Genomic DNA, 18,368 nt, shown 5'->3' with positions numbered 1-18,368 from the left:
TGAATAAGTTTTATCGCTCCATCATCAACCTTGGGCTGGGGAATGTGTGTGTGTGTGTGTGTGTGTGTGTGATCCTACATTACATGCATGCTGAAATGCTTTAAATAATCGTTCAAACTGCAATGATGATTGTACGGCGCGGTGTTCAATGTATTCATGGAGACGCCTGGTTACTTGTACCGTTTTGAAATATTGAGCTGTTTTGCTCAATTGCTTCGATACAGTTAATTGAAATACGGAGCAGTATTTTTAAAACCATGTTTTCATATATTTAAAATGAAATTAAACTAACATTCACCATATTCAGCTATGTACAAGGTTTGCATGGAGACGTCTAGTTGTTGAATCGAATCGCAGCATTCATAATATGTTTCCGTTTATTGCCTCTTCTCTGAGCAGAAAATGAATTTTTGAACCCATTGTCAGCATCCTTCAAAACATAAAACGTTGATTTTCAATCAGCCTTGATAGCTAGCTGGCGGCACATAAAACCCTCATATGCAGCAGTCTCCATGGAGGCGCCTGGTGATCAGTGCTGGATGTTGTTAAATTTTACCCTTTGCTTTTTAAAACGTACTTCAAACTATTTTCATCTTGCACCTATACGACCACAGTGGCACTTCCTTGAATGACCCGTTAACACGCCTTTTACGACGCTATACCGCACATAAAAAAGCTTTTTTTCCCCCAATGACGTGTTTCATGGGCGAGATGAATCAAACGCGCCATGGAAACGAATAACATCCGCCGCTCGTAGCCCACCACTCTGGCGGCAGTGTAAAATCATCGTCTGTAATAGTGCCATTTGGGTTTTTGTTTTATTTTTGCCCTTCCCTTCATCTTAACATTTATAGTATGCGCGTCTAGCGCATTGCATGATTGCAGCCTTTCAGGCATGGCTTGCCTCCCTGCAACGTCAACATCGTCACAACTTTCAATCACGCGTTTGCTTTTGTTCGCGTTTGCTCAAATCAATCACCGTGATTGAGCTGTTTGAGAGATCGCTTCCTTCACACTCCACTCTTTGTCCATCGAATCGTGCCGTGGTGCTAACGGGAACCCGATAGTTAAAGTGCTCAATCTATCAGCTGCTGCCCTAATAGGCAGCATTCCAAAGGCTTCGTGTGTCATCCGGACGCTCCCGGTGACATAATCGATTAAGGCAAGTGTCATTTGCCACACAGTAGGCGTCATTTGCCTGCGTCGGTTCGATCGACTCCCAGGCGAACATCGTCCAACGGCTGCCGTTTGCAAGAAAACGGGCGTTGTTCCAAACACATGCACCTAATCAACAAGTAGTGCATCTGGACGGTAACCTTGCTGCACCACCTTGCCCTTCCCCCGCCAATCAGCCGGAAGTCGGTGTTGTTCCACCGCCTGCAAGGGTATATCACCTTCGTCCGGGTTCCTTGTTCAGCTTCAACGGTGGCGTCTAATTTTATCGTGCAGTAGCGTGCACATGTGGTGTTCCCCATTGCAGCCAACGGGATCGCAATGGGATGAAATGTGTAGCTGCACTTTGCGTGATTCCACGTGCAATACAAAGCAAAGGGCAGGCAAGGCAGGCACGGCTCCGTACCTAAATATACCTCATATTCGAGGTCTAGTTTAATGCCGTTCCATGATCGGGATGGGAGGACTGGAAGGGAAGGTTCGGGTGCGGTTTGGGATGGGACTTTGAATAACATAAAATCGTGCATTTGAAAGCGTATTTCAAGCCGGAGTTGATTTTTGCGCTGCTAAATTGGAAAAGTTGTGTGCTGCTACTGCTGCTGCTGCTACTCACACAACATACAAGTGTTGCTTGATGGATTTATGGGGTGCAGTTGCCTGTTGAACAATACCGCTTGAACAGTACAGCAAGTGTAGCTAGCGAGTGAAACTAACGTTGTGGGATATATATTTGTGTATGTCGTTTACGAGGAAGTCACAAAACTGTGTGTTTTACAAAAGTTTCTGATCCTGGTTCGTGCTGCTGGCTGTTTGCCAACAGCAATTTCTAATTAGTGTTGCTGTCATAATTTAATTACATACAGCGCACAGTAAAGATCATGAAACTGTAGTAAATTTGCTTGCAAACATGAATAAGCACATCAATTCGCACAAATAATGTATGAAACTCTTCAATAACTGGTATAAAAATACAGTAAACGACTTTTAAATGAGGATTTTATCCTTTGATTTGGTTGTGTTTTTCATGAAGCGTTGCCATAAGTTACCTAAAATAGAAACAAAATCATTACAGTTAAAAAAAAAACTAGACTGAAAAGATATTCTTCCGGCGGAATTCTTACTGAAGTCTTATCATTCTCATCGGAATTCGAATTTCCCGTAAAGAACAATACTCATCAAAAAGCTTGAAGAGAGAGCTTAATAGTTATTACTGGAATTCTAGGTCGATCTATATGTGTAATTTCCACGGTGTTCCTATTAGGAGCCTACGTGCTTTGCTAGCGTTTGAAATATTTTCTCTTATAATTTTCGTTGAATTAAACAAACTTCCAACTGGAATTTTGGTAATGTGTTTTCTGGTTGAGCCGCAGTTTAAGGGTGAGTTCTACCTATCTCATTTTCCCATAAGGATGTATTCTGCCTATCTCAAAATCTAACAAGCATAGAACCACATCCTTCATGCAGTGATATTGCATTTAAATATTCAATGAATTGTTTATTTCTATCAAACCCATTAATCTTCATTGTGGACAGCTCTATTGTCCTGCGTGGAAAACAGCAGAAAAAAAAACCGCATCAAAAAAAGAACTCGCACAAAACCGTGCCGTAAGTAAATCGTCACAATGAAATGTGCGTTTCCCCGTACCGTCAACGACAAGCGGGAGGAAGAGGTTGGGCGAGCGCTGTCGGATTGTAACGGGGGGAACACAAACATCTGTCATAAAACCTTGATGGTGACAGTTTTTCGGACGCCAATCGTCAAACCGCCACCGTGTTCATAACGATATTTTATCGATTGTGCGTTGCGTTGCGCTGGGTTGCGATTTGTTCGTTTCGGTGCGTCTCACTATCGCACTACCGGGCGATATTAATGTGCCACCCTCAGTCCCTCGGCCGGTTTTTATATCGCTGCGCGCGTTTAAGCGTTTCCCAATGCACACGTGTAGCACGACTGGGAAGGCCAACGGCAGCGTGAGTCGTGGGGGCAATGGTAAAGAATGAGGGGGGAGGAAGCAAAATTTTCACAGCATTTGGGGCTCGCGATCGCGCACACCACCGGCGCCAAGGGGCGGTATGGGAAGAGTGCTAACGATGATGACGGGTTTTTTTTCGTAACGCTTACAGCTGACACGATGAATTAAGGCTTGTAATGGAGGGTAGGGGTAGTTTTTCGTTCTAGCTCCTTTCCAACTTTCTTGAGCCGTTTTCTGTTGTTCCTTTTGCCTTCTTTTTTTACGCCACAATGCTCACTTTACGAAACAAACAACAAGGCGCTATTGGGGGTTTTGAGATAGTTACCAACAGTGTGCAACACACAGGCAGTGGATTGTTCGAGGTTTACTATTTAATGCCTCACTAATGGTGTTTTTTTCTCTTATTGTACCGCTTACAAATGGTGGTGGCCTTCTTTGGATTCCTTTTTTGCGTCATCCTTTCTTCAGTAGGAAGGAACCTTCAAGGATATCAAACTAGCCTCACTGGAACCACGATGCGGAAAAGATCCGCTTGCCTAGAAAGAGGACGGAAAACTACACAGTCAGCAAACAAAAACAGCAATCAGAATGGCCCCGCGCAAAAAGAGCCGCCAAAAATCTTTCCACTTTTTTGCTTGTTTGTGTTCTCTTTTGTTTTCTTGTGAAGGATGATTTTTGGGAATTTTTTTAGGCAGAAGCACACGCAACAAAAAAAGGTCAAGAACAGTGAACCGGTGACATCATTCGTTGGCACACAAAAATGGCCAAGCAAGAAGATGCGGCTGAAATCCGTGCAGCCGTGTGTGATTGAAAGCGTTAACGAGGCCGAAGCTTCTGCCAAAACGGACACACGTTGTTTGTGCTATTGCAAGGGATTTGGAGTTTTCTGACTGCGAACACCGAATCACTGAATGACATTGAACGTGTGCAACGAACAATCAAATAGAAATGTCGGTGGGAGAAAATGATAGAACCTGTCCTTTGAGTATTTGTGCTGGTTGCACTGTTTGCCGGATGACAAATCCTGCATCCTGCACTCATCACGGCATCCATTCTGGAGTCGCCATTCTGGCTTATAATTTCCCATTTACAAAGCACCCAACTCGTTACACTCGCGGCATGCGGATGCAATTTTGTTGCTCATTTATCAGCACAGCACGATATCGTTGCGTGTACCATGCGGAGCTGTGTAGTCGTTATGGAGCAACAGAAGAAAAGCAATATTTATAACTGCTTAGTAGTCAGTTTTTGTTGCACCAGTTTGTGTGTGTGTGTGTGTGTGTGTGTGTGTGTGTGTGTGTGTGTGTGTGTGTGTGTGTGTGTGTGTGTGTGTGTGTGTGTGTGTGTGTGTGTGTGTGTGTGTGTGTGTGTGTGTGTGTGTGTGTGTGTGTGTGTGTGTGTGTGTGTGTGTGTGTGTGTATGCTAGGACATAGCTGCAGCAGCGCTCTCATTTGCACATCAGCACAGTATGCTTTATCTTCATCATTTCCGTTCCGGCATCCTTGACGACGGTGGAGTGGAGTGTGAATATTTCTCGGCGATTTGCAAGTATGATAGTACAATGATTTACCGCGCTATCACTTTCTTGCACTTGTTCTTGGGCTGTGCTTTGGTAAGGGGGTTTGTGCGGTGCTACGAATATGAAACAAGATTTTGTAAACTTACAGACAATTCTGGGTTACGCTTTGGAGATTTGTTAAAGTTTTCGTTGAATCTCTGACGGTATGAAAAATATTGATATTGACTTTATTTTTTAAGCACTTGAAGGGATTATTGCATTAGTTGTAAATGTAATCAATTTACGCTGTAAAATACAATCCACCTACACACTTTTTATAAAAAGCGATAAATTGTAACTTTGATTGCATACATGTAGGCGCTCCCAATCATGTTCGTGCACAATTTCCGCCTTTTTGTTTCCTTCTACAACACTTTAGGTGTAGAACACAGTAACGCACCTAGCAAGAAAGCGAGGCTTTATCTCTTTAATTCAAGAACAAAGGAACAGTAATTAATTAGCTGTACATGATGTGTCCGACGAGTCATAACCCTGCCGTTGCCTGTCTGTGCCGGAATTATAAATCCTCTACACACGAGATATGCTTTAACCGGTGAGGACAAAGGACGTTCAACCGGATTGATGGTTGAAATCTTTTCCCAGCACATATTCTACCCCGCCCACGCCAGCTCGCATAGATTCCTTTCATCCATTTTAATGCACAATGAACGCGCTTAAGCCCTCTGTGCGAGAGGTAAGGGATTAATATAGAGCTGCCTCAAAAAGCCTTATCGGGTGCGCTCTAGCTACCGCCTCCGACAGCTGAGTGATTGAGCAGAGTGCGGCCTACGGCGTTCCATTCGGCGCTAATCCGACACCTATATCCGAAAACGTACCGATAAAACGGGGCCAAAACGGGGAAGTGGAGCCGTCACAACCTGGTTCAGTTGCGATTATGAACAGTCGGGATGCTAATTACATTTCCTTCGCCCGGGTACAAAGACACAGAGAAAATTGCAAGGTGTGTGTTCTTGTGGGTGTGTGCACCAAATTCCTTACTCAAGCACAAATGACACCCGGCAATGTTTTTAGCTGAATTGAATTAAACCACTATCACACTGCACCGGCAACACACAGCCCTGTTCCTTCACTTTGAAGTGTTCATAAATGACCCATTTTGCTCCCGCACTGTGCAACTGTGCTGGGCACGGGGAGGGTGGGGGACGCTTTGGAGGACAAGATGAACCCTAGAATAGTTCAGCACTGCACTGCAATGTAGCCGTTGGCATAGATACGCTGGGCGGCGTTAGTAACACACCTGTCTTCTACCGCTTTTTTCAGACATGGGCTATGAGTTTGAGACAGGAGAAATCGGAGAGAGTGAAATTCAATTAAAAATTAATTTTAAAATCTCTCCCGTTCCGCATCGTCATCTGTACGTTGACGGTAGCAGTGTGGTGTGCAGGGTCTTTGCACTGCAGCTCTAAGGGTACACTACTGTTGCCACTACTGGTAGTTGACCTGCCTGCGTGCGCTCTGATTGGTGATGGTGGTGGTGTTGGCGGCGGTGGTGAATGTGTTTGCCATGAAACTGTCACTATAAAACATCATCCAGCTGGACGTGGAATGGACGTGCAGTGGTTTAGTATTTTTTTTTTGTTGCAATTTTGCTCTCTTTCACTGACATGTCACATTCTAATCAAGCGTATTTCGTATAAGAAAAAAGTTTAGGTATTTATAAATGCTAATAAAATGCTAATATGATAGAGCGTTGAAGAGGGATAATATAGTTTTAGCTTTAAAAAATGCTTTAGGCTACAGTTTGTGATGAAAGAGCAGTAAACACTGCATGAGACGATATGCCTTATACCTTTATCTTATCGACCAGAAAATTCCAAATTATTACCTTTTTTATTTGTTTTTACTATTTCTTACATTCAAATTGATGTTTTTTGCCACTTTTTAATATCAAAAGCATTAAATCTCTACAATTTAAAATCCTGCCAGCTTGATTTCACTTTGATTCATCATTCCTGTTCACATCCCTTCTGCACGGTAAGTACACAAAAGTACACATTATATGTGTGCGTGTGTGTGTCCATCCTGACCCTCTTCACTAACAATTCCCCGAACGCCACTTGGCCTACTCAGCGAAGCATGTGTGTGTATCTCTGAGCACTATAGATGACTGACATATGCCTTTAGCGAGAAAAAAAGGATGAGACGTGGGGCACGCTAAAAGAAATAGATCAATCCATTCACCCGGCTAAAGCACCCACACACGGAGTACCCATTTCAAAGGCGGCCCTAGACGAACGTGAACCGAAAAGTCAGCAAAGCCCTATTTTACCCGCGCTCCCCCCGGGGGGAAGCAGCACCTCCAGGGTCACTTCACTCGAGGGCGTTTTCGTTTCGAAGCGATGTGTACAAGGCAGGACGGGCGAGAATGGTTGGTCGCTCCATCGCGATTAGCTTCGGCACAGGCAAGAAATTGTCACTCTTCCGTACGGTTGCACCCGTGTGCCCTCGTTGCGGGTTGCTGACAGATTCAGCTCCTCGTTTGATTTGCTCGGCGCGCCTAGCACGCCAAACGTTCACGGGCAGGCATGTTGCAAACGATGGCCAAAGCCTTGCCGGGATCCCGCTCTTCACGTCGTGGGCTATCTGCTATTTTTATTTCACTTTTCAAGGCTTAAATGTTCCCCCCGTCTCGGTTCCAAGCCCCCGTCCTGCTACCAATGTGCAAATGTGTTGTAAGATGTAAGGAAGCAAATGAGAAAAGATGTTGTCCGTAGCGAACGGTGTAAGCAATGGAACTGTTTCGCTCGCCAAGCTCAGCGTGCTGTTTGAGGCTCCATTTTTTTGTTGTTGTTGCTGACTCACTGGTGCGATTCTAATAGCCTCAAAGCTTTCGCTGTTCGCGAGAACTTGCAAAATGAAACGGCCCAGCAGCAGTACGCTCATCAGGTTGTCGATTTGAATCCATCGGCTCGTGTGTTGATTGATGAAAGAAGGCAGCCGCTTGCGCTGTTGATGCCACTGCTGCTGCTGCTGCTGCTGGTTGATGCCTTCTGCCCCATGATGAGCCCCATGATGATAAACATTATGGGGCTTCTTTGCTTTGTTGTTTGGGGCAGGTTTTCTGGAAACAAGCAACGTAACGAAACCTTCGGACGAAACCCGTCCACAGTGTGTTCCTGCTTTGATCCGATGCCAAACAGATGGAACAGAGAAAGCCCACACAATACAGGGGCGTTTGGCACCTCATCGAGCAGGATTATCTGGCCACCTGGGGGCAGCAGCCCTTCATCAGGGTCGGGCGATGTGTTCGTGAAACGGTTGAATGACTGGACCGGTTAAAAGCGCTTTAAATAATTGCCTGTGGGTGGAACACCCCCACGTGATCGGGTTGGATTTGGCTGTGCTGTGTGGAGTTTATTTTTGCGCAACATTGATCCCGAATATCCTGGGCGGGTGTGTGTGTGTTTTTTTTTGTCTCGGTGACATGCATAGTGACTTCATTGAGGAGCTATTTAACATTTTGTTTTCTTTTTTTACGTGTGTTATTTTTACTATGGCAAGGTTCAAAGAAATTAGGAGAATTTAGTTCACAATAGATTCAATGTTCCGCGAAGTGCGACTCACTGATGCTCCATCATTCCGTGGGAGTACAATGAAACGAGAATATGAAGGCCGTTGTTCGATGATGACTTTAGCATTCATGTTAAAAATGTTACAAACGAGCACAGTTTTCAGTGAAGTTTGATGCTATTTTCAAATTATAACTGCCTCAATAACAGAGCGGAACTAAACATTATCATCACCATGCAAGGAAATGGCTAAAAAATTGAAATTGACAAAGCATGCAACCCTTCCGTCACCCGGCCATTCCAACCCACCGTGTGCAGGGAGTGTTCCGTTTCAAGGCTGCGCTGCGAGCGCCATTGTAATGACGCTTTTAAACCACTTTCATGTCACCGCGCATCAGGAAGCGGCAGGTTGTGCTTGTCTATTTCCTTCCGCTCCCTCCCGCCCGCCCGCTCGCTCCAGCCCAATCCTTCATTGTCCTTCGAAGCCCTCCAAGAATGTGGCACCGTACACTGTACGCTGGAGTGTGTGTGTGATCTATTTCTTTTGAAACAGTACACCACACACTACCACCTGCACCAAAATGTAGAGCGCCGTTTCAAAGGATGAGAGGTTAAAACAACAGCAGCAAACAAACAGCGAATGAACAAAAAGCACCATATTTCCACTCCATTTTCCACACGTATGGGGTGGGAAAGGGAGCAGCGAGAGGGACAACTAACAGCGGGCAGTGATGCGCCAAGGTGGAGCAACGCGGCGAGCAACAGAAAAACAAAACACATTAGTGATAGGAATTGGCTGGCACGCTTCAATGCACTTAACCTGCCCTAAGGACAATTGTTTAGCTAGCTAAATAAAGACTAACCCAGTGCAAATAGATTCAACAACCTCTGGGGCAACCGGCTTGGGTCGGGGTTGTATGTGGCGCTTGCAAAAGCACCAACCACGGGTTGACTCCTAGCAGTCTTCAGGCCTGGGCCGGTTCACCAGGTCAAGGAAGAGCAGGGAAGCACCAGAAAGCAGCAGCACACTGCAAAATCCAAGAACAATACGAAAAGGCACCGACTTACTTACGGGTTGGGGGAAATGAATAAAACAACAAACGAAACTTCAACACCGGAAGCGAGAGTTTCTTCCTGAGCGCGGCCTTTCCCCACCGGCTGCCCTTCCCGTTCTGGGTTTGGGTGCGCGTTGCTGCACCAGCTGGACACCCGCGTGGGTTGTGGTGCTTTTGCCCTTTTTGTTTTCTGCCGGCAGGAGTGGTTGGGCCATTGTTTTTCTTTGTTTCTATTTTTTGCTTTGCTTTGCTTTTTGCGTTCACGGGAAAGGCAATTCGTTTGCATGCCCTCGGGGGAGGGACGTTGGCGCGCGAGCGCCCACTTGTTTGGGGGCGAATTACAACTTGTCCCATGCCTTGCACGAACAAATGTATGTGCGCCGGCCAAGCGGTGAAGTAAAATAAAATCCCTTTGCCCTGTGGTAAAATAATAATGAAGGATATCCAGGCGAAAGGTGATGGTGTGTTGCAGGAGAATTTTTACTACAAAGAAAAAGGGGGCCAAAACCATCGTTGTCGTTCGAAACTTTCGGAACTCTCGGAACCAAACGTTTTATGGAAACCGGGTTTTCAGTTTACAGACGCTGGGGCTTGTTGATTAAAAATTCAAACCGAACGTTGCCAAACAAATCGCCCTACATTTGTCTGCAACCATTCCTGGCCCAGAACGTGATATGGGGATATGGTCAATAAACGGTGAAAGGTTGTTTTCCAATAACGGTGTGTTTCTCGTTTACATTACTAGCCCGGGTCCGCACAAAATTGAATCGTGTCGAATGCATAAAGGGACTGTTGCTGTTGTTTGATCCGCTGCCCGTGCCGTCGAAAGGACAGTGACGTCGAAAGGACTCAATGTCACTCGTGTGAGGCTTTTCGAGTGGGCACACTCAGCGCGACCCGAACCCATACGCTGCCACGGTTCCTTTCGCTTTGCTATCATTCACGATCACGAATGGGTGTAACGAAAATTGATACAAATTGAATGGAAGACAGAGGACAGCTTTGAATACTCTTTGCTAGTGTGAGAAAGTGGATCAAGACAAGGCTTGTTTATCGGTTCGGGTGAATGAACATCGTTGGAGCTAAGGGATTGTGTGATCAGTTTTATTTGATGAAATCGTTCGTCCAGTGTGGCGGTCCAATGGCAATGTGTCTTTTTTCGTTTGAATTAATTTAATCCATATGGCAACCCGGTCCCAGCACGAAAGGTCGAAACTTTTTACAACATATTTGAAATATTTCCTTTGCAAATATTGATTACGACAACAGCTGAATGTCTAAAGCATCTCTTTTAAGGAGATAGTTCAGATGATATTTCATTATTCAGCAAACTTAATAGTGTGGTGGATTGCTTATAGCAATATCTCAGTTGTAATCAAGCAGCTATTGGTTACAGCAACCGTGGTTAAACTGAATATCGAATAAGAATAAGAACTGATCACAGGTCGGATCCTGACCATTAGCCTCTGACGTAAAGTCTTTCCAATATAAGAAAATGTTATAAGTTAACGCCCAACGTTCTCTTCAATGTCTGGACATCGTTTTTTAATTTTTCAATAATTAAACTTTGTTATCCACACATTCTTCTCGGGTAATGTTCTTACTTTTTAATTAAGTCCTCCACATTTTTTCAATCACAAACTCCCGCTGAAACTCCACGTTTCACTCCATGGCATATCCAACTGGATTGAGATACAAAATAAGTTGAAAAAGACGTTCGATCAACGTGATCGTGTGTTCACTAGCACAACCTCAACGAGACACATGTACTTCATCGTCAAACTTCGTCCCATCCGCATCGACAACCGAACCGAACCCGTTGGCACTTCCATCAAAACAAACCCATTAAAACTTTATTATCACCCGGTTGGCATAGCACGGGCTGGCACGAAACGTGGTCCAGTACTGAAACCATGTGGCCCCTTCATCGCAAGCGCAAACCTTAAGCTTGACCAGGGGGCCTGGCACTGGGCCGAAAAATCGTTGCGTCCCAAAAAAAACACACACACATGAAAGTAATGTGCACACATTTGTGGCCAACTACTAATAACCGCTGCTGCTGACCCTTGTTTGCTCACACCAAGTGCCATACAGCACGTGGAGGATGCCGCCCGTAACTGACATCATCAGCGCCATCCGGGGGGGAGAAAACCCATCATCAAAGTAATTAACCTCAAATATGATGCGCCCGGTTCACGTATCTCGGGTGCGACATCCTCCTCCTGGGGACGTTCCTTCGTGTGTGTGTCCAAGGGATGATTCAATATGAGTTTCGTGGTGGCGTCTGTCGCGCAAAGGGTATATAAGTTGCTGCCAAAAGGGAGAAGGATAAAGTTTGGCAAAATTCTCGATACACGGACCAGGGAGGAAGCGTGCTGAAAGCGTAAACAGAGCTGTCACACGTGTACACCCTTGTTTTGACAGATGGCGATGGCCACTAACACGCTTTTGACAGATGCGACAAGGTAGTGAGTGATGAAGATGTTTGATGTATTACTGAGGTATTGGCGGATGAGCAATTATTATGGTAGAACTTTGTATTAAAAACACTGAGTTTAAATGAGATTAATTGGAACAGCTGAAAGAAGCAAGATGATTGAAACAAAATTGGATAAATGGTTCTACCATCTTGTTTCATTCGGATCTCAGAATAATTCATCATTCGTATAATTGCTTAACACTCCGCTATACATCGTCTCCCATTGCCCGTGACACATCGCCATATCGTTTCTTCCCATAGACCGTCCACATGAAACGTCCACAGATACACATGAAGGTGGGTGTGGGTCCTAAGGCTGTCTCTAACATGATTTCTAGTGCTTCAACACACCGTGCACCTAGTGCCGGAAATGAGCGCCAGCCGGTGTCCGGTGCTGGCCGTGGTAGACAATCACTAAATTGCCACTAATACATGCACCCTGCGTTTCAACCACCCACTCCGCTTGATTGTGTCCGCCCACTGCTGATTAGGCAGCAAAATTCTCTTTAGCTAATTTTATTCATGTTCAAGAGTGTGTCATTAGTGGGGCCTCGGACGTTACGCTTTGGGCACTAAGACGCTAGGCGGAAGGGTCGGAAAATGCAAATTGATTGTGCAGCGATTGGGCAGTGCAGTGCCAAGAGTCAGGTGCTGTTTGCCCTTTGGTGGTTCCTTCTTTGGAAATAATACGATTGATAAACCATTTCACCAGCTTGTGGTTGTGCATTCAGATGCCCCAGGACCTCTTTAGTGTTTGGTATTTACAGTTGTGACATTTTGCGTCTATTCCCCGCCGTATTGTAATGTGCAGCCAAGTGAATAATCCGAGTGCAAAGACAACATCAAACCCACTACTACCACGACTATCTTAATCCCTTCCAGCAGTGCAGTAAAATTTAAATCAACCAACCAAAACAACGTCAAAAAGTGTCCCCTCGTGTGCGATTAAGTTTTCCACGTACCGTCCACGTAACGGCGCGTGTGTGTGTGTGTGTGTTCGCCTGTGTGTACCATTCCCTCCCAAGTACTTACCCCCCCGTTTTGGATGTCGCCCGTGAAGCAACGCTTCCGCTCGCGCGCCAACCTTCTCGGAAAGTGGGTGGAAAGACAAAACCTTAAGTGCTGCGCAAACATGTCGAAACAATAGACTCTGGTAACAGTGTGTACGAGCGCGCGTGTGTGTGTGTTGATGAAGGTGTGCCACTATCCTGGCGGGCAAGCTGGGAAGAGCTGAGCTTCGCTAGCCTCGCTAGCCTTCCCGCCGCAAACCGGTGGGCCCTGCAAAGTGTGACAACGCTTCAACCAAAGGCGCTCCACCTCCAAACCGACCGGGTCAAGTGTTTGCACTGTCACATTAACTCAAACCGTTGGCCATTTTGTGCGCTCTGTGCCAGTGGGTTGACTCTGGCGTGCATCTCGCAGTGTTCACAGGTGTGTGTGTGCGTGGCTGTGTCATCGTAAACGGTAATCCATCCACTCCGGTATGGCCGAAAAATGGCGCCAGGCGATTGGAAAAATTCGAAAGGGGTAAGAGTGAAGTGGAAAATAAACGGGAAAATGAGAGAAGCAGAGCGAACGATTGAGACCGTTAAATGCCTAATGGCGGTTTGAAGTAGAGGAGAAGATTGTTGGTTTTGAGGCACCAGGCGCGCTCTCAGGTGGAGTGTTATCTTAATTGGTGTTGATTTTACGCTTAGCTAAATGTCAATTTCGATTCGAACGTTTTGTTTGTGATAGGTTGGTTGCGATAAGATTCCGAGAAAAAAAAACAATGCAAATAACCATTCAAGCAATCTTGCCCAAGTGTCCTCCTCCTCTTTAATTCTTGTGGCATAATTCTAATTGCTCAATCTTCGTTGCCTAAACCCAGATTTTTATGTTGCTTTTTTACATTTTCGAGTTGTCTAAAAGTGAATTAGTGACATATTTTCATTACATGAATATGAAATGATTTACCTTTGCTATGAAATGTAAACGACTAAACTGTGCTTCGCGAAAATATATCTTTACAAGGCTTACAGCTGATTGTTCTGCTGCCTTTTCGGTGACATTTAATAAAATATTCCATCGACAACAGTCCGTTTGGTAGCGGAAACCCCTGCTACACAACAGTGGTAGTATTTGCTATCCACACACCTCATAAGCTATCGACGTTTCAAACCCAAATAAACCCGCCTGCGGCTCCAACGAAAAGACGATCCGTTCCCGATGGCTCCCTGCACATACACACTCTTTCTCTCACACTCTCTACAGCCCCTCCAGCAGACCAAAAAAAAAGGTCGTCCGGTGAAGCAAGGCTTCGTTAAATTTAGCAAAAAGCAAGTGTGGTAGCATAAATTCAATAATAACCGCTACGTGACAAATCTTCCATTCTCTGCTGCTGCCGCTGCTGCTGAATAAAAAATAACGGATAAAAGATTGCATTCCTGGCGTCCGCTTCCTGTGCCCTTCCTGTGCGCGATCACGTGCAAGACAGTCGGTGGGGCCCATTCATCCCATTGCTGTTTTCCTTTATTCATCCTGCTCCGAGTTTTTCACCACCCGAGGGTACAGCCTCGACAGCTAACTTGATCCTGGGGGTTGGCTCTCAGCGTGCAGATGGGGAATATCATTGATAAATATTCGAGGACAGCAGAGCCCCTGTGTAGGGTGACTTTGGCTTCATGCCATTCTCCGCTGCTGCTACTCCTGGGGACTGTTGGTCCTCTCTTTCGCTCAGTCTCATTTGCATGTGCGTTCTTCTTCTAGCAGGTGTGCGGTAGATATATATACACATATTTCCATATTTTGTTTGCTCGGGGATGCTCGGAAGCTTCGTTCATAAATTTTATATACCGGAACTGTAACGATCAAACCATAAACACAAATACACATACACATATATATGTACACACCTTCCATGCACCTGAAACGGGGACGGAGCTGCAGGTGACGGAGCAGACAGAGATCGCATCCATTGATTAATTCAAGCCCTTTTGCTAGCCGGAAAATTATCCTACCGGTGGGCTGTTATTCTCGTATCCTATCCTCCACAAATAAAAGAAAACGCCAAAACATCCCTCCACAACGGAAGCATTTTGTCACTGTGTTCGTAATTTATTGTCAAGGCTTTACCGGCCGGCATAAGTATGAATACTTCATGCAGTCAAAGCAGAGCAGTAAAGCCCGGAAGACAAATGTGTGATAATAAACAAAAGTACATTTAGCTAAGCTCTCTAGCAATAAAAAAACAGAAGGACTGTCAGGAGAAAAAGGGAAAATTGAAAAGTTGCTCATTAGAAAATAATTAATCACTGTCAACGATCTTTCTCTCGTGCACCTGCCGGCATATAGTTGTATAGAATTAGTAAGGGGAAAAAAGCTGTTCTAATTGTTGTTATCCAGCATCTAAAAAACATAAAACTAATTTCCGTCATGTGTGCTGTTTTTCTTTCGCTCTACTTTCAGTTTGGCTATAAAAAATGCAGAAGACAATGGGCCTACGAAAAAAGACCAAGCTAGTTCCGATACCCTATTCGATGGTGAACAGTGAGTAGTTTCTCTTGCGCCCGTATGAATCTCGTCATCTCGTCGTGTCAATGTTTTACGTGCTTTTTTTTCTGGTTTAGTGTGTGTTTCAAGTGGTTGATTTCAAGTCATTATTTATATTTTTTTCTCCTTTTTATATATTATTATATATTTATATAAATATATTGTATTTTTTTATATTTTTTTGTTCAAAGTTTTGTCATTTTGTTTAACTATGTTTTATTTATTTTTTCTTCTTTTATTGTAATGTTCTTTTGTTGTTTTATAGTTCTTTTATTGTTTTATTGTTTACTCTTTATGTTATTGAATTTGATTTTGTTTTTAGGTATAACTTTACTTTTTAATTAGCTTGTGCTTTATTAGCGTTCATCAAAAATTTTATCGTTTATTTAGATTACTTTTTGGCTTGCATTTATGTTGAATGTGCCATTCGGTCTAGGATACTTTAGAGGATCATATATTTTGTTTGCCATTATTTGACGTTTTGAATTCATTTTCAAACAATTAAATACCTCAACTCGGCCATTTCAAGATCCCATTTATTTGAACATCTGTTGATATATATTGTTTGCGCTATAAAAAAAACTAAAGTAAAATATTTTCGTCTCTGTTTTTTGCCTGAAATTGTATCACTGTATTTACCCTTTATTTTATTTTTTCTCTTTAACAATTCTATGTGTATAATATTTTCACAATGAGTTGTACACCTTTGATATTGGAAACTATTTTCTCCTACACATCGCTCACCATGCCCGTTGTTTATTCTATTATTATTTCTATCAATTCCATCACCTCCCATCAGCCCTTGGCCTGCCCCCTGTGTGATGCTGTCAATGTGTAGCTATTAATTAAAATTGAACAAATGAACAGCTTTGCACTCTCCCGCTTAAGCATACCCAACCCAACCCACTGAAAAGCGCTCATTTCCATACACGTTTTTCTTCATCTCTTTCTCTCTCTCTCTCTCTCTCCCTCACCCGCAACAAACACTTCGTTCCCAGACCAACGCTAGAGGAGATACGCAGCTGGGGCAAAAGCTTCGACAAACTAATGCGAAGCCCCAGCGGGCGAAAAGCGTTCCGGGAATTTCTGCGCTGCGAGTACAGCGAGGAAAACATACTCTTCTGGCTGGCCTGCGAAGAGCTGAAGAAGGAGACGAACCCGGAAGCGATAGAGGAGAAGGCTAGGTTTATTTATGAAGACTATATCTCGATTTTATCGCCGAAAGAGGTAAGCAAACCCGTGCGGTGCTGTAGGATGGGGGAAGAAAGCACGATAATGACTTGACATTTCGCTTTAATTTTACCCCATGTCTCCTTTTATCCACAGGTATCGTTAGATTCGCGTGTAAGGGAAATAGTTAATAGGAATATGGTGGAACCAACGCCGCACACTTTCGACGAAGCTCAACTACAAATTTATACACTTATGCATAGAGATTCGTATCCAAGGTAGGATTTATTAGATTATTTTGAAAGAGAAATTAAATTGCACCTGGAATAAACATCAATTAAAATGACCCAATTGGTTTTGCATTTCAGATTTATAAATTCTCCTCAATTTAAAACACTGGCCCAAATTCCAGACGGTGTGTCGGCGTCCGGTTCGACTGCCGAAAGTCCCAGCAATTAGAGCGACCGCGTGCGCCCGAGCCAGCTTAGTTTTGCGGTAATTAATTTCCCCCCTGCGCAAACCAAATGTTCACGCAGCGATCGTTCGCGTACAGATGCAACGGGAAGGAAACGCACACAGCCTACTACTGCAAACGCCCAGCCCAACAAGGTTGGATGGTTGATCCGCTGCAGAAGGAGTCTTGCCTGATCGTATAGCAAGCGCAATGAACACTGAAAGCTTTTTTTAAATGTTTTTAGTTTAAAATGTTACGTTTTTTTACTCGTTTTACACCATTTTGCTTCACGTTTGGTGAAGGCGATACAACAAGAAAACTCCCCCTAAGAAAATGATATTTATTTGCAAGAACGAAACGACGAATGCTTCGAACCGGCGCCTCATCGCATTATTGGGTACTGTTAACCCGGTGGTGCCCCGTTACAGCCCGTTAGCTAGTAAGAAGCATTAGGTGGCGAAGCAAGCGGCCCGCCGCTAGGAGCAAAAGCAATCCGGAAAAGAAGGACTTGTCGCGACAAAGCAGATGAAGCAGAGCACAACCAACGAGGAAGTGAGGTGGAGTGGAGCACGGTTTTTTTACGTAAATATCTAAACAATCGTATTATTACGCACAAAAACACACACACACGCTCGCACAAGTCTACTTATAAATTCATACATACCGTTGCGCTCCAGCGCTTGTGCGTGTGTGTGAGTGGGAAGGTGTGTTAGTGTGGGTGGTTGAGTGTGTAGGAGAGGAACAATCTGTAATGAAGTGTAACAAACAATCAAGGGCGCGACGAGGAGGCAGGCACACATTTCAGGTGAACAGTAAAAAACCAAAAAGCACTCATACACCCACAAACCATATTTTAACGTCCCCTTGAGACCACTAGGCTACTATAATTGTTCGTTAACTAAAGAAATACAATTTAATATAGAGAGCAAACTAGAGACAGCGACAGAGAGGGGGGAGAGAGAGGGGGAGAGAATGCAGAAGAGGGAAAAGTTTGACAATGATTAATACAGGGTTTCCCACGATTTATTGGTTGGTTCCCACGATTTATTGGTGCGTTCCCACGATTTTTTGGTCATTTCCCATAATTTTTTGGTAGCAACCCACGATTTATTGGTCGGTTCCCAAATATTATTGGTCGGTTCCCAAATATTATTGGTCGTTTCCCAAATATTATTGGTCGGTATTATATTATATTATATTTGGGAACCGACCAATAATATTTGGGAAACGACCAATAATATTTGGGAACCGACCAATAATATTTGGGAACCGACCAATAAATCGTGGGTTGCTACCAAAAAATTATGGGAAATGACCAAAAAATCGTGGGAACGCACCAATAAATCGTGGGAACCAACCAATAAATCGTGGGAAACCCTGTAAGAGAAGACGAAAATAGCACAAATTTAACACACCAACCTGGTTCACCTGAAGCCCCCCCACCC

The 18,368-nt window shown here is 44.2% G+C and overlaps 1 protein-coding gene across 9 annotated transcripts in view; it reads left to right on the top strand.

Moving 5' to 3' along the window:
- The window catches only part of LOC120906708 (regulator of G-protein signaling 17), a 29,657-nt gene extending 11,831 nt beyond the window's left edge, over window positions 1–17,826 (top strand). For all 9 annotated transcript variants that reach the window (XM_040318648.1, XM_040318596.1, XM_040318603.1 and 6 more), the window contains exons 6-9: window positions 15,216–15,296; window positions 16,298–16,526; window positions 16,626–16,747; window positions 16,838–17,826. In XM_040318648.1, the coding sequence (XP_040174582.1) occupies window positions 15,216–15,296; window positions 16,298–16,526; window positions 16,626–16,747; window positions 16,838–16,928 (523 nt within the window). In that variant the 3' untranslated portion in view covers window positions 16,929–17,826. The remainder of the gene's footprint in view (window positions 1–15,215; window positions 15,297–16,297; window positions 16,527–16,625; window positions 16,748–16,837) is intronic.
- The last annotated feature ends 542 nt before the right edge of the window (window positions 17,827–18,368 follow it).

The sequence above is a fragment of the Anopheles arabiensis genome, chromosome 2 (genome assembly GCF_016920715.1).
Source record: "Anopheles arabiensis isolate DONGOLA chromosome 2, AaraD3, whole genome shotgun sequence".
NCBI lineage: Eukaryota > Metazoa > Arthropoda > Insecta > Diptera > Culicidae > Anopheles > Anopheles arabiensis.
This window is presented reverse-complemented; position numbering and strand designations above follow the sequence as displayed.